General features: G+C 38.0%; 1 protein-coding gene across 7 annotated transcripts in view; it reads right to left on the reverse strand.

The window, feature by feature from the left end:
- The window catches only part of LOC121515620 (AP-3 complex subunit beta-2), an 84,755-nt gene that overhangs the window by 3,435 nt on the left and 56,111 nt on the right, over window positions 1-25,209 (reverse strand). For all 7 annotated transcript variants that reach the window (XM_041796484.1, XM_041796483.1, XM_041796485.1 and 4 more), the window contains 9 exons: window positions 18,323-18,437; window positions 14,695-14,872; window positions 14,245-14,407; window positions 13,978-14,065; window positions 13,650-13,759; window positions 11,500-11,728; window positions 8,275-8,359; window positions 8,030-8,127; window positions 172-310 (listed from right to left, as the gene is read on the reverse strand). In XM_041796484.1, the coding sequence (XP_041652418.1) occupies window positions 172-310; window positions 8,030-8,127; window positions 8,275-8,359; window positions 11,500-11,728; window positions 13,650-13,759; window positions 13,978-14,065; window positions 14,245-14,407; window positions 14,695-14,872; window positions 18,323-18,437 (1,205 nt within the window). The remainder of the gene's footprint in view (window positions 1-171; window positions 311-8,029; window positions 8,128-8,274; window positions 8,360-11,499; window positions 11,729-13,649; window positions 13,760-13,977; window positions 14,066-14,244; window positions 14,408-14,694; window positions 14,873-18,322; window positions 18,438-25,209) is intronic.

The following is a 25,209-nucleotide window of genomic DNA, read 5'->3' on the forward strand; positions in this document are numbered from 1 at the left end:
ATGAAAGCTGACTCACTTGAAGAAAAAAATTTGTAAATTTACAGTATGTTGGTTTAGTTTTACTAAATGTTTTAGAGTTTGGACACTATAGTCAATTACTTTACGTAAGGTAAGCTAGCTGATTTGTCCTCAATCTTCTACAGTATCAGCGAGGAAAGGGGATGTTGTTACCTGCACTCTTTGTCTGAACCACAGGGCACTCTGCTGAGGTTGGCGGCAGCGGTCACCCTCTGGACGATGGCGTGTTCGTTCCGACACTTTGTGTCCAGGGTTAGCTTCTCTGTGATCTCATTCATACCCATCAGCTGACCTGCAGGTGAGCGAACAGAGCACTGGTCAAACTGGAGGGCTCTAAAGATCACTACTTTTTCCCTCTACATTTAACATAAAACTCAAAGGCTTTAAAAAAAAAATTAGACATTAGGGTGCTGCTTGAACAGTATCAGTGTGGGGACAGTGTTATTTGTTGTCTGTTAAATTTAGGATATCAACTACAGGCATGTACAGTGTTATTTAAAGCTACTGTATTTATGGCTAACAACACTGATATTCACGCACAAGCCGTTTCTAAAATTGTCCAAAGGCTGGACCAGAATACATGATTTTTGTTGGTCTTTTAAGATGGCACCCAGTGAGACTACGCAACAAAAATATCGCCCTGCCTTGGCCGATAGATTAGTGACACTACAATGTGATCTTGACCAATCATCTTATCTGCTTTCTTATGAATGTGTGCATGTTCATAGATCGTTGGTGAGGCAGGGTAGGGGAATGCCAATAATGGGTAAAACAGAAGTGCTGTTCGTGATGCTAAAATACCTTTAAAAGTATTCACCCCCTTGGATGTTATAGCCTTTTATTGATAAATCAATCATGGCCAGTATAATTTGGCTTTCTTGACAAAAATCCCTCTTTAATGTCAAAGTTAAAACAGATTTCTACAAAGTAATTTCAATTAAATAAAAATATGTAAAGTTAAATAAATGACTGCACAAACATGCAACCCCTTAAAAGTGTGATGGAATTTCTGCATGCTTTGTATTTTAACCTGATATTTGATTTAGTTAGTCTGTAGTCTTAGCTGTGCATCTGTTTGACTGGTCAAAGAATGACCTGGTGAACCCTTCCGTTCTAACCCCACTGTAAATCACTCTCTGAGCACAGAGGAGATGATAGGAAGATATATTGATCACCACAGGACAGTGTACCTAGTTGTAAATTCCTGAGACGGGTCACCATCTGTTTTATTGTACCCCAGTTGATTTACTCTTCTGCTAAGGAAGTTCTGTGAAGTTGATTAAAGGCTCAGAGGCGTTAGATGGTATAAGAAGGGGCTGAAGCATTTGTTAAGTGGGCCAACCTCTGAACTGCTAACTGCCGTGTGGTTCTGTGTGTTGCTCTCTCTGTACAGAGAATGGAACACTTGGTGCATGATACCTTACCAGTCTTGTTTTTAGACTCTCTGTAGGCAGATCGAGAAATTTCCACAACAAAAGAAAGGCACTGTTGCAGAAACCTCTCAACTAGAGTTCACCTAAAGGCATGTGAGAGACTCCATGGTCAAGTGGAAAAAAGGTATTTGGTCTGATGAGACCAAAACTGGGGCTTTTTTTTGGCCATCAGACACGACAAACACTACACATCATTACATACCCACCATCCCCACTGTCAAGCACAGTGGTGGCAGCATCATGCTGTGGGGATGTTCCTCAGCAGCCAGCCCTAGAGGGCTTATAAAGGTAGAGGGTAAAATGAATGCAGCAGAATATAGGAAATTCCTGGAGGATAAACTTATTCAGTCTGCAGCTTGGGAGAAGATTTATTTTCCAGCAAGACAATGACCTGGAGCATACAGCCAAAGCCACAAAGTAATAGTCTAAAGACATCAAGGTGAATGTTCTGGAGTGGCTGAGTCAAAGCTCAGACCTCAACCAAACAGAGAATTTGGGCTTGACTTGCAAAGGATTGTTCCAACTAGTCCCTGTGCAACCTGACAGAGTTGAGCAGTTTTGCGAAGAAAAATTGCTGTGTCCAGATGTGCAAGCCTGATTGAGATCTATGCACACAGACTCAGTGCTGTGATTTCAGCCAAAGGTGCATAAATAATGACTTGAACAGTGCGACTTATATGCAGTCCCTTATTTCATATTACATATCTTTTTAATTGACATTGCTTTATAGAAATCTTTGTTCACTTTGACATTACAGAGGATTTTTGTACTTTTTTTGTCAAAAAGCCAAGTTATAGTGACCATGACTGATTCATAAAATCAATAAAAGGCTAAAACAACCAAGGGGGTGAATCCTTTTTGTAGACACTAACTTTTAACAACGGGTGGGATCTTACTTGGTTCAAATTCTGGCTAAATCTGTGTAGTCTGATCCAGCCTTGAAAGACTGACTTAAATGTCAAGTGCTACTGAAACCTGAATAGGAATGAACTGATGCTTCCCACTGAACACAGCAGAGGAGTGACTCAGCTCTCTGAATCAATTTCATAATAGTTAGGAGGCACATTTGTGCGAGCTGTGTTTTATGAGCAATGATGAATATACATTATTGATTGAATATAAGAAGTGTAACACTAAAGCAATATCCTCTTTAATAACTACTACTTTTATTTTGGGGGGGATTTGCAGGTCAAAACACATCAAGAAGTCTTTTTTGCAAACCAAACAGAAGTCACCATAGGACAGAACTAAAGGGTCAGTTTCAGCAGATACAGTTGACTGGTTTTAGCCCTTAATTATGCAAAACTTCAAGCCCTCATATTACAGTAAATCCTGGATCATAGGTCACAACATTCAATAAAATGCAGTCGATTCCAGATTCTTCCTGGAGGGAAAAGGTTCAAACTATCCTCCTGCAAAATTATTTTTATAGCAAAGTTCATAATGAACAGTTTCTGTGCAGCCCTGTAGCTCTTTTAGAATCATCTGTTTTTTTTCCATCAAGAGTTTTGGCTCCTTCAAGCTGTAAATACGATAGTTGGGCTCACAGCCTGCAGTGGCGAGGTGCTCTGCCTCCAATGATCACTAGTTATCTTCAATAAAGGAGTCTTCTCAATCAGACCAGCGCTCCACAGGCCTTATTTACTCATCAATATACCCCTGTGTTTAACCCTTAAAAGATCATTTTAGCCATTAAGTTTTTGGCAGAGGATACTAATTTCTAAAATTTTCAGAATGGTCCTCTTAGTTCATTAAATTAGCCTAAGATGGCTAAGCTACACAAAAACTGACACAAAATGTCCCACTGGAAACCACTGAAAATGCCATTTTTGATCCCACATCTATCTTAACATAATCTAATGCATTCCTTTTTGTTAAGATTTAATTTTGGACAACTAGCTTTCAATTGTTAATTTCTATATTTGTCCACCAGATGATGCCACTTTTTCTCACTCAAAGCATGCTGCACAATTTCACACATCTTATGGGTTTTTGCAAAGGTGCTTTGCTACTGAAATGATAAGTGTGTGTCGCTACTGATGTTGGATAATGGCGTGTGTCTTTAAAAAGTGTATGTGTGTGCATGTGTGTATTTTATTTGAGTTTTTGTGATTTCGTTATATCAAAAAGAGTGGAGTTGTATAAACACACTGGCCTTTAAAGGGTTAAAAATCCCTAAAATATAATTAACATTTGATATGTATATTTAAGGCTGAGTAGTTTTAAAAGACTGTTTCACTTAAAGAGGAATAAATCAATATACAATATTTTTAGAGCTGATTTTAGGAAGCTGGTAATTTTGTCATTAGGATTATAAGTGTGAGTTTTCTTTTTAAATCTGGCATTACAAAAAAAAAAAAACTATTCATCAAAAATGGCAGCTTCCTAAAAATCAAATGTAAAAATATTGTATATCAATTTTTTCCTCTTTAAATTCATCAGTTTTTTAAAACCACTTCAGCCTGAAATGTATATTTAAAATTTTTATTATATTTTAACCCTACAAAGGCCCTGTATGTTTACAGAACCCTTCTGTTTTTTATTGGGAAAAAACAAACAAAAATCATTTCTAAAAAATACATATCAAGGAGTATTTAATTATTATCATTATTAGGTCCTGAGATGGGTTCTATAAGAATACTGACTTTTAAATGACTTTTTATATATATATATATATATATATATATATATATATATATATATATATATATAAAATTTTATCTATATCAGCTGACTTTTTTGTACTTAGGGACAAATGCATTAGGATTTAAAGGAACTCCTAAGGGTTTTTAAATGCAGGATTATGTCCTAATGTGTCAAAAAGTGGCATCAACCTCTGCTGGTCTGAATATTCCCTTGCATTGGTTGATGTGCCATAAGTGATGGTTGCAGCTGCTGTAAAGGTCATGTAATCCATTGTTGCAATTGTGCGTTTTATGTCACAGGAGTTGCCATGAGCAACTCATGATGCTTTTTGACCTGCAAATAAGGTTTTCATTGTTTTTTTTTTTGTTTTTTTTTACAAGTTGAAATGCAGAACAAAAAACAGACAAATAAAAATGCAATGTGACATCACAGCATATCAGATTCCCAACATGGTCAGTGATTATCAGCAGTTTAAAAGCTCAGAGAACTGAAATATGAGCGATGGTGCACATGAAAGGGTGCTGTTCAATGTCTTATACTGATGCTTTTTGTTCATGTGGTGCTCAATGAGTGAATCATGATCAGTGGATGAGCATTTCCAGTCATTCCTGCCACAGCAGAGTGCGAGCGGCCTTTATAAATTGCACATTAGTACAGGTGAGACTGTTCAGTGATAACCAAGGCAGGACAGGGAGGAAAGCTGGGACGGCAGGAGGCGTTAAAGGAGGGAGGGAGTGAGGGGGTCTGTGTGAGGTTAAGGTTTGCTGAAAGGCAGGTGAAAAGACAAATCTATCAAAGCCAACTTACCTAGATTCTGTAATAGCTTCTCTATGGGGGATAGTACAAAGAGGGAGGAACCGTGGATATGACACGTTTAAAGAGTCACTATGGGTTTGTTAGAGCTCAAAAACTCGCTCAGGGTTAGTCAGGATGGGAAATGAACACCAAACAACAGAAACATGCTTCAAATGTTGTCTGTAGCTGCTCTAACAAACCAGTTTTGATAATTTTTAATGCTTTCAATGTTGGAGATAAAGGATCCATCCCAACACCAGCGCTCTAAAACCACAATTGTAGAACATTTTTCCACATTGTGGTGAATTATCAGAAGAAAGTTTATTAAAAACTCACATCTGAACTCATTATGGAGTGCGTTTGTTTACTTCTGATTTACCTCTTGGTCACTATGTACTATGTTTGTGTTGTTGTCTTGTAATATCTGTGGATATCATTTGCTGTTACACCAGAGATTACCTTTAGCTTTCAGATTACCCTGATACAATATATTTAATGGTAGCACCTATGTTTGATGTTGTACATGATCCCTGTTCTACAACGCCCCAAGCAGACATGCATCCATACATTTATCTACCCTGTTTCCCTTTTTAGTGACTCATTTCTGGTTATTTCCTCCAGGTCTTGACTTGCTTATCTCATTATCGAGATAACTAAACTGGTTTTCTCATAATAATTCGTTTACTGTTTATCCCTGCATAACAAATTTTGTTTTCCATTAGTACTGGATCATTTTGAATTGATTTAGAAAAAACAGGAGGCTGGTCGCTGTGATAGGCCAGACAATGACATGACATGGTACCACTGCCGCATTAGGTCAATTAAGCCTGTTTCTATGACTGTTTTCTGCTTTTGCAGCTCTTGGAATAAGGCAGTAGGTTTAATCTCAAAAATAAAACTAGAAATTACTAAACATTAGAGCTCTTTGTATTTTCAAAGGTGGGCTAAAGGATCTACATCACTCCTCTCAGCTGCAGATTTTTTTACTAGCATCTCAGTGTAACTGCAAGTCAGGAGCTGTGATTTCTTACCACTTCTGTTTTAAAATAAAGCTTTAAATTACTTCTTTTATTCATTAATGTGATGTCTTTGGGCTTAAGAGTAATCAAAACAATTTTGGTGGCTATGTACAATGATAAACAGTGTTTTGGGCTTGTAATGTCACACCATGTGCCAGTTTCTCTTGTTTATCGTCATTTTCTGTGTATGTGTAGGTAAGAGGAAACAGAACAAAATCTGAGATATCATGGCCGCAGATGCGTCCCAAAATTTGACTAAAAACATTTATGACAATGAATTTGACACTAAGAGGGCTCTCATGGCATCTCAGCAAAGATCAAGAGAAATGGGAGGAACCTGAGATAAATTTCAAGATTTGACGACATGTCAGTGTGATCATTCAGGAAGTTTTAAATTAATTTTCAAAAAGAAAGAAAAAAAAAGTTTTCACTTTGTCAACTGAAAGATAGATGACCGAGAAGCACACTCAGAAACGTCATGACTCCGGACCTGTCACAAGACAGGTGCCAATCCATGCCCACAAACCTGAGTTAAAATTTTTATAACATGTCATGGCAGCAGACCTAGTTTCATCAAAAAATCCATAACAGGGGACCTGACTCAAAGTGTAATGTTATAGACGGATAGGGGTAGATTTCCCATCAAAACTCGGGCATAGCCCAAGGGTAGGTGGTTATTTTTGAAAATGGAGGATTTTCTGGCCTTCTGGTCTTTTTAAAAAACACATAAATGTTTTAGATAACTAATAATTCACCTTTTAGTAAACTTCTTACAGGGCAAAGACTTTTAGAAACTCTGTTTACATTCTCATTTTCATTTCCATGGCAGCAGTGTTGATTTTAATGACTAAAACCATGACTAAAAATGTCAGTTGACTACCTTTTCTCCATGAGGAAGCTAGGACTGAAACAGGCTAGCTAGAGTAGATCTTTGGTGATAAAAAATCTTACGTTTAGTTTTCATCAAGGAGACAAAAATATAATGTTAGTGCTGGACTGTTGGACATTCAAAATCTAGGGATGTGTGCGGTTAAACAGTTTAAGTGTTAAAGTCATTTAGCAAACTAGCTCAAGATTCACGAGTCAGTTAAACAAATTACCTACATTTTTTATAGACATGGGCTTAAAATCCTAGTCTATAAAGCTCTTTTATATGGTAATGAACATCCCGCAACTAGAGGCTGCTGTAGCTTCAGTTAATGGCTGCTGCCTTCCTATCTGAGCTCTGTGGACGTAAATATGAGAAGCCAAGCAATTAGCATGTAGTAGGAACAGTGCGGTGTCGAGAGTTGAAGTCACATATAACTACTCAACCAAAGGGAAAAGGGGCCACATATCAAAGTAAGATATTACCTACAAAGAGGAAGGCTGGTGGAGCTAGATGCTAATGTTAGCCACCCTGAACAGAGTTTATCAGGCTCACATCATAACTGCTAACACAATGATTTCTACATATTTTATTCTCTTTAGATTAGTCGGTTGAACGCCCTGGATTGGTGTTGAGATGGACCCTCAAATTTGATGTAACTGCTGTGCCTCAACAGTTTGATAGCAGATCAGGGTTTACCAGAGAAGTAAAGAAAAACCATGCAAGACTGTGAATATTCATGTGACTGTACAGTAAAAGGTAAAGACTGTCTCTTAATGGACGATGAGAAAAGAATGTAAATAATAAAATGTGACAAAATGTTCATTTTAAGGCAAATGGACACTCCATGGAGAGTTTCAGAAATAAATACACTTGTCTAAATACAAGTGAATTTATTAATATTTAAGTGTGTCCAGCTGATACCAACCTTAAAATAAACGTTTATGATGAGAAATAATGCTAATTTGTTCTTTGATACTTAAAAGCATATTTCAAGAAGTTTCAAAACAGTTTTCTTAAAAACTGACTATATTTGAATTATTTTTACCAGTGAACCTGAATATATTCAGTTAGTATATGCACACCTTGTAGCAGCTTTCCTCAACACACGTGCAGACTCATTTTTCTTTTTGTGCAGTGATCTAAAGCTCACAAATATCTAAAACAAAACACAACACTGCAATGCATGTTAAAAGCATTTTCAGAACAGCACAATCCTCTTTCTTCTCGTATTTTCTCTTATTACTCACCTTGCTCCTTTTTGAACTCGTTCTCTGTCAGGAAGACGGGCCTCATCAGCTCCCCGACAGGCGGCTGAATCGACACGAAGAATTTCCTGGTGTGAGTGCTGAAAATGGCAATGAGACATGAAGAAAACAGGGACTCTTCCTTCTTTTTCTCACAGGACAGGTGATATCAGAATTAATCATATTGTTCCTCTCATTGCAGCACACATGCAGAGCACAAAGCCTCCATCAAAGATCACAACACTCACCACAGCTGGAAGTTTGCCGCTTGCGTTGAGTCGCAGAAATCGATGCCCATCACAGCTGTGGCCGTCTCGCCTGCTGGCAGCAGCTCTGTCAACACAGCAACAAAAAGACAACAGTGCTGAAACTGTATCACAAACCTTCAGTCAGCTCAGCAGCTTTGATCTGAGATAAAACAACTGTCCTTCACTGCAGACGGGGGTTGTTATGTGTGGGTCAATGAGAAGTCAAGCTGGTTCTGATTATGTGCTGGAATTGAGAGGTAACAAAACATAATATAAAAGTCTAACTGGATACATGAAAATACCAAATTAAGTCTTGAGATCATGTGTTCAACTAAAAGCCAGAGTTTAATTACATGTTTGAATACAAATACAGCTGATTCATCTCAGTAATGTTTTTCTTTTTTCTGATTCTAGGGGGGAATTTCAGAACGCTCTTCACAATAAAAGTCTCTGCCTCTGCTACTGCTGAGGTGTGTGAGCTTTGAAAAGAATATAACAGGAAATGGACTGTTTAAGCAGCAACAACCGATAAATTCAGACGAACCCGTAAAAAAAAAAAAAAATAAGAGCAGAAGAATTCAGTCTAGTTAACCAGTCTACCCAAAAGCCTCATCACTGAGAAAAAAAAACAACAGAAGAAAGATAGATTTAAAAAAATTAAAGACTAATAATTTGTTTGCAAGTTCTAAGTTTTACTGTTGATGTGAACTTTTATTTGCTTTGATCACATTTTTTTGTTCTCAAATGCTTATTTTGTTTGAAACCTAAGAAGTTTTGTTCCAGTCTTTGGACATTAAATTAATTCCATAGTGATTACTATGATGTCACTCACTACAGAGAAGAGCAATAACTAGGCTGCCATGTAATATAGCCAACAACATTTTTGTGGTGTATTTTAGAGCCACAGGAGTAACATAAAGGAGGAAAATACAATTATCCTACTAAATACAAATGTCAAGGACTCTGTCGAAAGAGGTGATTCACTCAGAGGTCACAGAAAAACTCATGATGACTGTTCTCTGTACACTGACAGTGGTCTTATAGAATAAGGCCTAAATGCTTACGTATCTGGCCACGTGAATACTATGTTAATTTTGACAGCTATTTTTAATTTCAGTCTCAGTCTTAGTCTTTAGATTAAATACCTTTTAGTTATAATCACATTTTAGTAATTTCTACCCTTTATAGTTTAGTCCATGAAAAGTCCTCTCATTTTAGTCTTTACTTGTAGTCCAAGCATTCATTCTCTTGCCCGAATCTTGTACCAAATCGGTAGTGTGTTCTATGCATCCTTCCAAACCTTGGGCCCCTGCTTTCTACAGCTGAGAGGCAGAATATCTACAGATGTGTTGTATTTTGACAGATTTACTCACAGTAGAGAAATATCATGGATCTTGAATGTCCAACAAAAACTAAATTACATTTTGGTCTATTTTTTTGTCATCTTCAGAAAACTAAACTTACTCTTAGTCAGTTTTATTCATCAAAGATCTATTTTTGACTGGTCTTAATCTAGTCTTTGTCATGGAAAAAAGGCTGTCTAGAACATTATTAGTCATAGTTTAAGTCAACGAAACTGCAGGCAGTTCCTTTGACGTCACAGCTTGGTTTTGCTCTGATATGCATTGTCAGCTGAGAGGCCTTCTATAAAAAGGTCTGTTGCTTTCCAGATCATGTCCAATCAATTTAATTTACCACAGGTGGACTCCAATAAAGGTGTAGAAACATCTCGGCAATGCCCCAGAGAAATGGAAAAAACCTGAGCTAAATTTCAAGGATTTATGCAAATAGTCTGAATACTTATGTCAATGTGATATTTCACTTTTTTATTCTTCATAAACTTGAAAAGATTTCTAGAAATTCAGTTATGTTTCACATTATCATAATGGGATACCAAGTGTAGATTAATAAAGGGGGTGAGAATACTTTCTGAAAGCACTGTAGGTCTGTTGGCCCTGCCTTAAACTCTGATGAATGAAGACAAAAGGAGCAGCAGATATGGCAGCCAGTAGCAGCATGACTCACACTCAGTTGCTTCATTATCTGCTCTGTCTCAAGGTCTGATTTATAAAGCATATATATATCTTCAAGCACCAAAACTCCTGTAAAGTTTGCCAACTTCATGCAGTTATGTTTTACTTTGTGTATGAATGTGGAGGAGAATCGTCAGAGCCTCCCCTCTCTGTTGCACAAAGCGTCATTCTCATCCTGATCATGAGTAGATCCAGTGGTAGACTGGGCCCTCCTGAAATCTGATCAACCATCCCAGAATTCTTAACAATGATTGCCCATTTATTTTGCTAGCCATTAATGGAAAGCTGTGAAATATGTGTTTTTAAGTATGTTCAATCACTAAGCATATCTTAACCTACACTGGACTGGTTTTTACAAACTTTAATTCACTAAAAGTGAGCTGTACCAAGTCATCCAAAAACAACATAATTTTTTTTTGTATGTGACCTTCAGTGAAAAAAGTTTTTACACCTCTGCATTAGCATTAGCCCGTTTAGTGGTTCTGTTAGAAATGAAATAATGTCAAACTTCTTGAAATGATTTGCAGGTATCTACAAGTAACATTTTAAGTTTTCCAGGCTTTCCTTGTGCAAAATGTGCACTACACAGATTACCAAAGGGGATTTGTGGACCTTCATCACTGGCATCCAGTAAGGGGCATGACAAGCATTGTTTCATATGGAAAAGGGAACTAGGAGAATATATATCCACCCAAACCCTCCAATCTTTAGCCTTAATATGTGTTGTCTTAAAGACTTTAATTTGCTCTGAATATTTCACTCTGAACAGTTTGATGTTTTGAAATATTTTTGTCAGATGTGATTTCTCTGCCAGTTACTGGTGATTTTCTCTGGATTTTGCATCCACACAGTATTATCAAATTATTCTTAATGGTCTTGAGGATCTACTAGCCTACTGTTTAAACTACTTGGCATATTATTAACTTAAAAACAAGATACATAAAGCAAAAAATCCCTATGTTTCCTGTGATCCTAGGCCTTTAGTGAAATTTTCTCAGAGATCCCCCAACTGTGTCTCTATGAACCGAAGGATGTCGTCAGCATATAATTGTTACATGAAATACTTATGCCATTATGAGCTTAAAGAGCATTATTTAAGGACAACAAAAGAAACACAGCACGTTCTGGTGTTCTTGTTAGGATTACACTGCATTAAAAACATCCTGGCCTTTAATAACATTTTGTCACTCACCAATCTCTGGAAACTCTTTGACCCTCATCCCAGACTGGAGCTTCACGTCCTCTATGTGCAGGTTCTTGGTCTCCGAGGTGGCATTGTTTGTGAACTGCATCTGCACTGCCACCATGTTTGCATCGGGGCTGAACGGCTGTCGGCTGAAACAGTACTCCACTGACAGTCCCTCCCCTGTGATCCGGTGCAGCAGCTCATAGTTTTTCAGTGCACTGGAGGGAGCGATGGTCTGTGGGCGGAGGAGAAGAAAAAGATGGATAATTAACAATCTTGAAACACATTTTAGGATACATTTTTGATCTGACAGTGAGTTTGTTTGGAATTGTAGAAGCTTGACTAGATGTTTTCAGTTTAAAACATTTTATACTGTCTACTGAGAGACAGTGAAATTTCTGAAGACAGTGCAGCAGCAATGGTTGTTTCAGAATGAATGAGCAATGATGTTTCAGGAAAACTCTCATGGAATTACAAGTGTCTTAAACTGTTTATGCAATAATTACAAAAAGAGACAAATCCTTGAATTCCTGCAGGCTTAATTCTTGTTCTCTTACAGTGCTTACAAAAAGTATTACCCCCTTGGATGTTTTATCCATTTATTGATTTTATAAATCACTTATAGTCAATAAAATTTGTTTTTTTGACAAATAAAATGTACATTAAAAACCTCTTTAATGTCAAAGTGAAAACGGATTTCTACAAAGTAATGTCAGTTAAAAATATCTAATGTTTAATAAGTGACAGCATAAATATTCACCCCTTTCATGTCAGTATTTAGTAGCTGCACCTTTGGCTGCAATCACAGCACTGAATCTGTGTGGATAGGTCTCAATCAGGCTTGCACATCTGGACACTGCAATTTTACTCTGTTCTTCATTGCAAAACTGCTCAAGCTCTGTCAGGTTGCATGAACAGCCCTTTGCAAGTCCAGCCACAAATTCTTTATTGGATTGAGGTCTGGGCTTTGACTCTGCCACTCCAGAACATTTATCTTGTTGTCTTTAAGCCATTTCTGTGTAGTTTTTGCTGTGTGCTTTGGGTCATTGTCTCTCTAGAAAATAAATCTTCTCCCAAGCCGTAGTTCTCTTGCAGACTGAATAAGGTTGTCCTCCAGGATTTTCCTATATTTTGCTGCATTCATTTTACCCTCTACCTTTACAGGCCTTCCATGGCTGGCTGATGAGAAGCATCGCCACAGCATGATGCTGCCACCACTGTGCTTGGTGTCCACCAAAAATAACATCTTGTCTGATGACAAAAGGCTCCGTTTTGGTCTTTCTCCCACTTGACCATGGAGGTTCCCACATGCCTTTGGTTAACTCTTATTGAGATTTAATCTGAGTTTTCTTCAACAGCGGCTCTCTCTTTGTCACATTCCCATAAAGCTTTTACTGGTGAAGAACCCCGGCAACAGATGTTGTATGCAGAGTCTCTCTCATCTCAGCTGCTGAAGCTTGTAACTCCTTCAGAGTAGTCATAGGTGTCTTGGTGGTCTCTCTCACTAGTCTCTTTCTTGCACAGACACTCAGTTGTGAGGACTGCCTGATCTAGGCAGATTTACATGTGTGCCATATTCCTTCCATTTCTTGAGGACGGATATAACTGAACTCCGGGGGATGTTTAATGCCTTAGATTTTTTTTTTGTATCCATCCGCTGACTTATCATTAACCTTTTCTCTGAGTTGCCTGGAGTGTTCTTTTGTCTTCATGGTGTAATGGTAGTCATGAACACTGATTAACCAGTGACTGGACCTTCCAGACACAAGGTGTCTTTATACTACAATGACCTGAGACACATTCACTGCACTCAGGTGAGTGCTGGACCTCTATTGAACTAGGTCAGTCACTTTAAGGGGGTGAATATTTATGCAATCTCTAATTCCACATTACATATTTTTATGTAATTGACATTACTTTGTAGAAACCTGTTTTCACTTTGCCATTAAATATTTGTGTTGTACTTTTTGTCAATAAAGCCAAATCACATCGACCATGATTGATTTGTAAAATCAATAAAAAGTAGAGCTTCCAAGGGGTGAATTCTTTTTATAGGCACTGCAGTCTTCATTGCCTCTAGCCAGGTAACAACTTCTCTGCATCTTTTAATAAGTGTGATAGTGTGAAGATACTAACAGGGAGGATGATTCACTTACTGCCGGGGAGAGAACAGTGTCAGACAACGATAATCCCTCCAGGTCGGTCACAAGGCTATTTGAGAGGAAGGTGTTGACGGGTGTGACTTGTGGAGACGGAGCGGGTTCAACTAGGAAAACAGACAAGCAGATTTCACTTCCATCATCTTGTCACACAAAAACAGGTATAGTTTTTCCTCAATCCTTCATTGTGAAAAGAGTTTTTAACCATGATTTAAAAAAATAATCTCTTTGTTTTCAGTGTCCTTGCTCACTGACTTTGCCTAACTGAGGTAACATTAAAACACTTTCAGTAAGAGCACAGACTTTACAGGGATGAAAAACTCACAATCGTCAAGGTCGAGCAGAGACATCTCTTTCTTCTCCTTCTTGCTTTCTTTCTTGACAGCCTTGGAAGGAGGTTTGGACTCGGCTGCCTGGGAGGTCGATGAAAGAAATCCGACATGAAAAAGTTGCAGATTTTTATGTCACTATATGCAGTCTGAACCAAGCAGTCCAGACAAAAATACAGTTACAGATTTCTTTTCAATGTCTTCCTTAACCATAACGTAGCATTTCTCTGTTGTTTTTTTTGAATAAGGAAACATTTTGATACCTTTTTCTTCTTTTTGACTTCTGTCTCAGACTCAGACTCTTCAGACTCAGACTGACTGCTCTCAGACTCGCTGTCCTCCTCTTCATCAGATTCAGACTCTGTGTCACTCTTGCGCTGTTTTAACTTCCTCTGATGCTTCCTCTCTTCTTCACTGCTTTGCTCGCTGGAGAGGAAGGGAAAAACGACCCCAGAGGAATGATTATAAGGAATGAGTAGGGATTTTAATGAGTGGAAGATCTAGGTAACAATCAAACTTTAGCAGAGATCACAATTAATCACAAATTGGGCTTCAACTTCAAATTTATTTGCCCAAGTAGATGAAAATAAAACTTTTATAATCACATCTTTAATGAATTAGCATACACCAAATGTTCACAAAGATCAGAGTCAGTTTTCTAATACAACAGTTAATGTTTGTGATGAAACACTGCTAAAAGAAATATTGCCTACCTTTCACTTTCTTGCACTGGCTTCTTCGATTCCTTCTTTTTCTTTTTCTTGTCCTTTTCATCCTCATCCTCCTCCTCTTCCTCAGACTCAGAGCCCTCTTCGCTTTCTTCGCTCTCTGATCCCGACCCACTCTCCTCACTGCCGCTGCCGCTCTCTGAGCCGCTGGCAGAGTCCGACTCTGACAGGGAAAAAAGGTCAGAATCAGGTGTACAGATCAGTGATTTTCTGCACAAAACAAGGACATAAAGGCCTCTGTGTCTGCAAACACTGTTTCTTGACAACGGAATCCCGATGAAACTCACTTGAATAGAAGAATCTAATTTAAAGTAACTCCATAACTTGTCAAATCCGTCTTTATTCCTTGACATTTATTGACAAAGAATATCACATTTTGATTATCTCTTGTATGAATGATGCCCCAGACAATATACAATAAAATGCATGAGGCAGCACTGCTGACATTCATAGATTTTATGTCTCCTTGGTTGTGCCTTAGGCACTAACAAAAAACCCCACACAAAGCAAGGACAACACAAGACTGACTGGTAAAACAATACTGTGTCACAGCTATCCCCATGATGGATGATTTTTCATAATACTTAAATGTTGCTTTGAATAAGTTGGTGTTAGTGGTGGATGGCTGATTTAACACTGAAAATCAATCTTGTTTATCTCCAAAAAGACAACTTGTCAGATGGAGGAATGGCATCAAATAATTATTTTCCAGTTGAGAAAAACATCTAAATTGTGCAGTCCATCTATGTTATATATTTCCAGGCTTACTAGTCATGTTTACTGATGCAGGCATGTTTTTTTCCCTTAAGAACATGCAACGCGAACACCAAAAACATCCAACTCATGTGTCTATTCTGTTGGAAACTTGCTCTGAGATGGCTGCACTGAAATATTGCTCTGTACACAGGAGTGTATGAAGAAGTTGCATTACTGACGAGCAGTGTTAATGTTGGTGATTAAAACTATGACTAAAAAATGTTTGTCGAAAGCCTTTTCTCCATGACAAAAACTAGACTAAGACTAACAAAAATAGGTTTGTGATGAATAAAACTGACAGAAAATGAAGCTTAGCGTAAGTTCAGTCAGGAAGACCATATTCTCCATGCGGTTTTAGTAGTTCATGCCTGCATTATTTCATGCTCTCCCTCCTTCTGCTCTGTCACATCATAATCATCTGTGCACATCACCTGGTCACACCTATCCAATTGCACTGCTCCACTTCTTCACTGTTGGCCTATCAAATCTCTGCTGCCACTTTTAAATCTGGCTTTCTCCTCCATCAGTTTATTCATGGCATGGTTCCGAGCGACCCTCCACCTCCCCATCACCACTAAGTCTACAAGTCCATCAACGTTCATATGGACTGAGATGACTTCTTCAGCCATCACCACCACCAGTGTCTGGACTCCACAGGAGGATAAGTTTAGTTTTCATCAAGATGACTAAAACTAGGCTAAGATGTAATGTAGTTTTCATCGGACATTCAGAATCCATGATATTTCTCCACTTTGGGTAAATCTGCCAAAAAACAATGCAGCTGTAGCTATTCTGCCTCTCAGCTGTATAAAGCAGGGACCCCAGGTTTGGCAGAGTGCAGAGAACACACTACCATGATCTGGTACCAGATGTAGGCAAGAAAACAAATGCTTGGACTACAAGTAAAGACTAAAATGTGAGGACTTTTCATGGACTAAACTAGACTAAAATGAGTTCGAGTTTTTGTCAAATAAAACTAGACTAAACCTTAAAAGGACAGAAATGACTAAATGTGACTAAAACTAAAATGCATTTCATTTAAAGACTAAAACTAAGACTAAGATTAAAAATAGCTGCCAAAATTAACACTGCCGACAAGCCAATTAGCACTCCTGTTACTGTGGATGAATGTTCTGTAAAAATAGTGCAATGCTAATGACAGCAGTTTTAATTTGCTTTGGCTAATATTGTTTTTTTTTCTTGAATGTGAATTTGGATTTAACAACCATAGAGAGATCTTTTCAAATTAAGAAAGGAAATTAATCACTGCAATACAGAAAAAGCTACTCTAAAGTTCTGTATTTTTAAAAACATCTGTTTCTCAGTCTTCCAAGCAATGATCATTTCATTTGTAAAGGGAAAAAGCCGTCCAAACCTACCTGGCCCTATGTGAAAAAGTAATTGACCCCTTAACCTAATAACTGGTTGTTCTACTCTGCAAGCAAGTGTTTGTGATAACCTGCAAGGAGTCCTTCACATCACTGTGGAGGAGTTTCTGCCCACTTTTCTTTGGAGAATTGTTTTAATTTAGCCACGTTAGATGATTTTTGAGTATAAACAGTCTGTTTAAGGTAATGCCACAACACCTCAATCAGATTTAAGTCCAAAATTTGACTCAGCACCTTCAAAACCTTTTTTATAACCATTCAGAGGTGGTGTGTGTGCTTTGGTTAGTTGTCCTGCTGCATAAGCAAAGAGCGCTGGACTGCCATGAACTGATGGCTGGACATTGTCTTTCAGGATTTCTGGTAGAGTAGAATTCATGATTCCATCAATTATGGAACGTGGTCCAGGTCCTGAAGCAGCAAAGCTGCAGACCATCACACTGCCACCACCATGTTTGACTGTTGGTTTGATGTTCTTTTGGTGAAATTCTGGGTTAGTTTAATGCCAGATGTAACAGTTCAAATTTGTCTCGTCAGTCCACAGAACATTTCCCCCGATGTCTTTGGGATAATCAAGATGTTTTCTGGCAAATGTGTGACAAGTCTTTCTTTTTGGTCAGCAGTGGTTTTCGCCTTGCAACTGTCCCATGATGCCATTTTTGTCCAGTCACTTTCTTATTGTTGAATCCTGAACACTGACCTTAACTGAGTCAGGTGAGCCTTGCAGCTCTTTAGATGTTCTGGGTTCTTTTGTGACCTCCTGGATGAGTCATTGATGCGCTCTTGGAGTTGTTTTGGTCGGCTGAGCACTCCAAGGGAGGTTCACCACTGTTTCAAGTTTTCTCCATTTGTGGATAATGGCTCTCACTCTTGTTCTCTGGGGTCCCAAAGCCTTAGAAATTGTGTTGTAACTCTCTCCTCTCTGAAAGATGTCGGTGACTTTGTTTCTCATCTGTTCGTGGCTTACTTTAGATGGCGCCATGATGTTCTGCTTTTTAAGATCTTTGGATCTACTTGCCTTTTTCAAAAAGGTTCTGTTTAAGAGACTGCAGAAATCAGACCTGGGTGTGACCAGTAAAATTGAACTCAGCTTTCCAAAAAAAGAGGTTAATCACAGTTAATTTATGATTTAGCAAGGGGCAATTACTTTTTCACATAGGGCCAAGTAGGTTTGAATGGCTTTTTCCTTTCAAAAATTGCATAATCATTTCTAAAACTGAATTTTGTACTTACTCATGTTATCTTTGTCTAATACTTAAATGTGTTTGATGATCTGAAATATTTAAGAGTGACAAGTATGCAAAAAAAGGAGAAATCAGGAAGGGGGCCAACAGGGGTGATTCAAGGAAATAACCCTGGAGATCACTGATTAAAGGCAATTATGTCTCAAAACACAACCAAAAAAAAAAAATCTTTGGAGAAAGAAAAAGATGTGAATGCACAAACACAACAGGCAGCCCTCCAAAAGTTACCACTGTCAGCGGACTCTGTAGGTCCAGACTCTCCCTCCGAGTCTGAATAGAACGGCTTCTCCACCTTCTTCTCCTTCCTCTTCTCTCGGCTGCTGCATTTGGTCCATTCAGGCACCTGGCAGGTGAAGCAGAGTTCAAATAGTAAGCCGCCAGCTCTGCCTCTGTCGAAAAAACCCTCAGACAGCAGCAGAGACGTGGGCAGATTACAGTAGCATGGCCATGAATGCCTCTGCCTGGGCGTGATGCAGCCAAATAAAGCCAGCGGTCAGATCTGCTTTTAGATCTGACAGACAACAGATTCAGTGCAGACAGTAACACTTGCATTTCTTTCTTTTTTTTTAACAGATAAATGTCAGCACCAGGGGATGCCTTCATGACCAGTTGCAGAAATGGCTTTTCTTTTAATACAGGGAGCAGTTCCATTAAGAGAAGTGATGTCTTCCAGGAGCGTGACCATCCTCCCACACTGTAAAAACAGGCCATCTGTCTCACTCTTTCTGTGACCAAACTCATTAGCTAAAGCCATCGGCTAATGAGTGTGGACATCTCCAAACCCAGTTAAAAACCCACAAGGCCGCTAATGCATCTGGACGTGTCGGGGGAGCTCACATCCTGCTAAAAGAATCACTTCTTTAATGGTAGAGACCGAGGAAGAGGGTGCTGTGTTTCAGGTAGCTTTGGCTGAGCTTAGCACAGAACAGCGACTACGTTAGGCGGGGTGTCAAAAAGCACTCGGGTTTTTGCCGTTACATGGGTGTTGAGGCTAAAGGAGTTGGGCTCTTTGCCGCTAACTGACTCACACTCGTTAATGTTGTGACTCTTTCAAGCAGCGTAAAAACCTGGCAGATGTAGAAAAGAAAAGATTGGGATGGAGGTGAGAAAAGGAAAAAAGAAGGGAAGATTTTAGAAAAAACTTCAGGAAAGCAAGAGAAACAGGCACAGGAAGGTTTCTGGGTCTAAAAAGAAGACGTGTGAGAACAGTTACGGATAACACAGAGACAAAATAAACCCCAAATGTAATCACAGTATACTCTTTAACATAACAACTAACAGCTAAATAGCTACAGAAATAATCAGAATATTTTCGATCAATACACTCCAATATAACTTAAATATATACTTAAATATATACTTAAATAAATCATAAATAAAAAAGTAAAAACTGACATTCACTGCTTACTAAAACGTCAACATAATACACAACAATGCATTAAGTATAAATGTCTTCATCAGTGGAAAGCAGGATGTCGTATCAGCATGGACTGAAATGAGTTAGATGGGGTGAAACAGGAGAGGGGAGAAAGCGGCAATGGAGTAAGAAATCACATCACTCTGCATCACACAACAGCATTTGTGACACTTTCACACACTGTGTCACAAATTTCATGTGAGACCATTGAGGTGCAAAGGAAATGTTTTTCATAATTGACCATAAAATCTCTACTTTAGGTCAGATAACTTGTTTGTTCTGGAGCTTTCTGCACAGCGTAAATGGCTGCATGGAGAAGATGATTTTAATCAAAGTCCAAACTGTTTGGATTCAAATTTTAAGTTACTTGCAACTTACACTGGACATTTCCTTCATTAGCTTCATATGAGTGAGATTGTTTGTATAAATTTCAGTTTTTCCAGTTGAAGAAGGAATCTTTCCTCTTGTCTGTTTTCATTGTAGTGTCAGGACAGGGGACTCAGGATGAGATGAAACAGAGCTTAAATGTCTAAGACCAATTACAGCTAGGAAAGCATCAGCTGTTTATGAAAATCATAACCACGGCTGGAACTAAGGTTGTCCAAATTTTGGATACAGTACAACAACTTATATTGTAAAAGAATACAATGGCCAGTATTTTATGATAATTTGAATCTAAACGTATCAAAAAGTTCGAAAAACCACATTATTTTTTTAGCCAGAACTGCAGCAAACAAAACCGAGAGAGATGCTGTGGTCGATTCAAACTCACAAAATACCAACAACGAATGTTTCTCAAGTCTGTTTGCAGAAGTGGAAAGTAACTGATGACGATTACTCAGATTACTATAATCAAGTAGCTTTTTTGTGTACTTGTACTTTTTAAATACATTTTGAAATTAGAAATTTTACTTTTACTTAAGTTGGTTTTAACCAGAGTAATGTTTACTTGAGCACATGATAACAGTATTAGCAGATATAAGCTTGAAAGTTAATTATTGGTACTGGCAGATTTCAAAATTTCTGTAATTTGCAACTGATATTTTGTCTTTATAAATCTGGCTATATCAGCTGTGTTAGCTGCACAGCATAATTGTGCATAAACGAATAAAACTGAATGCAAGAAGGTAAAATCCAAGAGCCATCATGACTTAGAGCATCAGGTTTGGAACTCCCATGTTTAAGGCTTCAGGTTTAGTTCTTTGGACATTTCTATCTTGTTTTACTAGAGCCCAAATTCACCATATCTAGACAAGATGGTGCTTAGCTATTTCTCTATCTTGAAACAACAGTAAGGGTTGGAACAATTTGACAAGAACTCAAAGGTTCTGTGCAAAATCACATGCTCATTCCCCACAATCTCTTTCCTTGCAAATAGAGGACTACTCTATATATAAACTCAGATTCAGAATCAGAACATGCACAGTAGCAAAGGTAGCAGTAACTGTCATGTGATTTTGATGATGCATGAATGTCCGTTGGTGGTCAGAAAATAAGGGAAAGCCATAAATAATGAAATCTACAAACACTGAGAATGACTCCTACACTTAACAAAACACTCTTTTGTCGTAAAGTTTAACAGATTTACCTAGCGTGAAAGCAATCAATATCACAATTTACTCAGTCCTGCAGACCTCCTGGCATCATCTAGCCAGACGAAGGGAGACAAGAGCTTAGAGGAGTCTTGCACTGAGCTAATTGTAAAGGTGATGCACTGTTAACCGAATAAAGCTTGTGGGGTAAGACAGAGTAATGAAGTGCCATTCATAAACAAGCCTGTGCTACGAAAAGGCTCTTTAATGTGAGCCACAGTAGCTAGCTCCTGTTTGAGTGCCAGTTTCCTTTCCTCCATTTTTTGGTGTTTTTTAATCCACATTCAAAAAGCCAAACTGGTACCAAATCAAAAGCCGGGAGCTCAGTGGAGCAAAACAACTAGCTCCACTAAGCTGAGCCAAAGATCTGTATCTTTTTAAAAAGATGAACTTTCCTGTCATAATGAGCAAGACTGGATGGACATCAACTAAAGAAACACAGGCAAGACCAGGGCTAAATTTGCTAAACCATGGTAAAACAGTACTGAACCCAAACAGGCTGTGACACTGGTCATCCAGACTTAAGATGGAGGTGGTTTTTTTTTCATTGTTTTTTTTTCTGCCTGAATATTTCACTACTCTTGGGACACAAGCTGCTTAAGAATAAAGGTGTTATTTTACCTTTTCACATTAAACGCTTGACTTTGTCTTGAACAGCTCAAAACACAGCATTTTAGGTAAAATTTCTCTGTGTAGAAATCACCTTTTGCCTCCCAAGGGGAATTCTCCACTACTGCATGACAAGATCAGCAAAGATTCATTATAGACTTATGGCAAAGCAAAGTAACAATGTCAGACATTTCTACAAAATCTGCTTTGTATATTAGTCCATGATTCGAAAGCTCCAAGACAGGCAAGTCTGTGAACCCTAATCTCTGATAACAGACTTCTGTTTTGAAAGGAAGAATTAACTGTCAAGCTATGTTTTATAATGCTTGATATAATAATTCTGATCAGATTTCCTTTAAGTTGTAGAATAGGTCTTGTTTATGACTTCTATTCTACATTTTTATCTCTTTAAGGAGAATTAAGATATACAAAGTGGATAAAGAATAATCTCCTCTACTTGGGAGAAAAAAACAGCAGCTGTATTAATCCTCTGCTTATCTGCAAAGAGTCAGATCTCATTAATCTTATCTTGTCAGCTTGATCACCATCACTTACTGCATGATGACAACCAGAAAAAGACTCTAAGAGGAAAGAGACAGCAGTCACAACAAACACCACTGCACTCTCAAACTGAGGAGGGTTTAATAGGGCACCTCTCGCCAGTCTCCTAGCAAGCCAATTCGCCCCTCGCTGGTGTCTATGGCTTCCTCTATCTGTGTAATGAACAGAGGACAGCCTGTTAGAGAGGTGTGGGCTTCAGAGGAGCCACTGATCCTCCCAGAATCTGTAGCCACATCATCAGTGGATGTGAGGGAACTCTCATTTCAGTTATCGAGGCTTCGGAGCATCTAAACAAAGGACCATAGCAGATGTTTCTGCTTAGTTTTGTTTCTAAACTATAAATCAGATATACTATACATCATCTTTGACTATTCTCGAAGCATTTTATGTTTTTTCCCTTGCTTACAAGCCAGGGTTTCCGCACACTTTTATCTAATCAAACCAAAAAAAGTTTAAAGACCTTTTTAAGAATCATTTAAAGTAAATGTAACTGAATTTGCCATTCTCTTTTATGGGATTTCTGAACAAAAATATGCTGCCTCAAATGTTTCGTAAAGATCACAAGCAAATTCACAAAATAAATTCTTCTGATGTTAACAAGTCAGTGCAGATTTGATAAACTATTCATGTCTCAATCAGAATGACATCTAATAACAACAAAAAGACATTTAAAGACGTCTTAAGTCTTTGTCATTATTAAATTGACTTGTGTAAGAGCTTTAGTATGATTTTGATGTCAGTTAACACTATCATGTCTGCCTGAGTTATTCTAAATGAGTCTTAACTTTTAAAACTTCCTTTATTTCCTGATCTTTGCCTCTGCTTATGAATTATGATCTGTCCTTTTAGCTGCCTTCTAGCACTTGTGCTTTGAAAATGTTCTGCAAAATAAGGTTATAATGGTTTTCAACTTTAAAGACTCTGTAAAGTGAAAGTATATCTGTATTTAGATTTGTTGGTAGGTCACTGTGTTATGAACCCCCAGGTCAAATTTCAGTCAACTAAAACATCTCTAAGTTTATAAAATTAAGCCTCAAAATCACGAAAAATGAGGCAATAAAGTCTGCTCCAGGATGGTGTGGGCATGTCTGCTGAATGAGATGAAGTCATGCCGACTCAGGCGTTATATGATCTACTCATATTAAAAAAATTCTACAATCTGTATTGAGGAAGCACTCACGCCATTAGCAAGTCTCTTGACCTTTTGTTGACCTTAGAAGAAGAGAGAAGAGTCTGTTTCTAGCTCAAAACTCTATCATGATACTTTAATGATCCATAGACCACTGTGGCTGAAAGATTTGACAAATTTACCACGCAATGACCAAAAAACAGCATTTAACTGACCGTAACTTTCAAGAAAGGCAGTGACATCAGCTAAAAACAGACTGTACTGAGATGAACTGCTCTGTGATTTTATAGTGTAGTGTTAGAGGGGCAGGGTCATTCAAACTGTGGGCTCATGACATCATGAGCTCACATGTTTGCCCCGTCCAAATTAAACCCAAACCAGGATAGAGGTGAAAGACTTTCTAACAGCCTGAATCCAGAATTCAGTCACATGTAGATCTCAGTGTTTTCACATGTTTACAGCAACCATATTTTAAAACATCTAGTGTGTTAAGGCACAGACTTTGGATTTCACTTTACAGGGTCTTTAAGAACTAATCTCTTTTGATTTGCTTTAAGTAAATTTGTTTGTGCAATAACACCTGATTTAGCAAAAGCTTAACATAAAATTAATCCAAAATTGATCCTTATTCATATCTATATTTTAAGGTTTTTATCTTGAATGCTGTAGTTTCTACTTTGGGTTGCAGCAATTGACTCAGGCGTGTCAGCTGAAACACCTGAGTCAATTGCTCGTACGAAGCTTGTTGAATAAAACTGTATTTTAGAGGGGCTGGCTTTGAACCAATTAAAGTGATATTATTACAATTTTCTTTTACCCATTGAAAACTAAAAGCAAAGGGTAAACTACAGTAAACTTCTTTATAAGGTCAGGAAATGAGTCATCCTCCAAGCATCATATGTTATACCTAAAAGGCTAATGTTATTAGATTCTGGCCTATGAAAAGTCAAACCGGAGCATGTCATTGCAAACCTTATTGCAGTAAGAGGCAGGCTGTTGGGAAATCAATGAAATGTCAGAGGGTCTTTGAAAGCAACAACAGAGCTCAACAAAGTGTCTTCAGACAGCAGCATTATCTCAAGTTATTTCTGATAAAAAAATACAACAATAAAATAGTCTATTGTGGTGGGCTATCTCTGATAGACATCACTTCTGTGCAAAATGAACCAAATGTCTTCCAGGAAGGTAGGAGATTAAATCAGATGCAAATTAAATGCTCTGAAAAACAGAAGACTCTAATTAAAGTTAACTTATTTAGCCAGCAGAAGCCCCCGGTATGGTCCTCTATGAGCTTCTCTACCTCTAGAAAAATCAATATAACAGTCAGAGTTTATGCAGAAATGCACCTGTGGCCTCATCCTGAAATCTGCTTCACAATAAAACAATAAGTTAACATTTATCATGAAACATCAAGCTGTGGGTTTAAAAAATCTAAACTAGAATTACAATAATAAACAAATAAGACAACAAAATCAAGTCTTAAGGTCACTCTTAGAATCTAAAATCAAGTTGATTTGTAAGGTAAGTCTTGATTTTTACATAGAAGGGAGTGACTCAAGTTTTGATTTCATGTCTTCATTCAGATCACATTGTTAGTTATGAACCGATGGCACATGGAGGAAATGGCATGGAGAAGATGAAAGGGGATGATGCTTGAAAAAAGTAAGCACTATGAACACACTTGGCTCAAATTTAAATGTCTTGTTCTGGAGATAACGTGTTTCCACTTAGATGTGTGGAAAAACACAAAAATAATATCATCTAATGGCATCCTATGAAAATGTTGTTTTAGATGTAAATCCCAAGC

Source organism: Cheilinus undulatus, linkage group 9, assembly GCF_018320785.1.
Source record: "Cheilinus undulatus linkage group 9, ASM1832078v1, whole genome shotgun sequence".
Taxonomy (NCBI): Eukaryota; Metazoa; Chordata; class Actinopteri; order Labriformes; family Labridae; genus Cheilinus; species Cheilinus undulatus.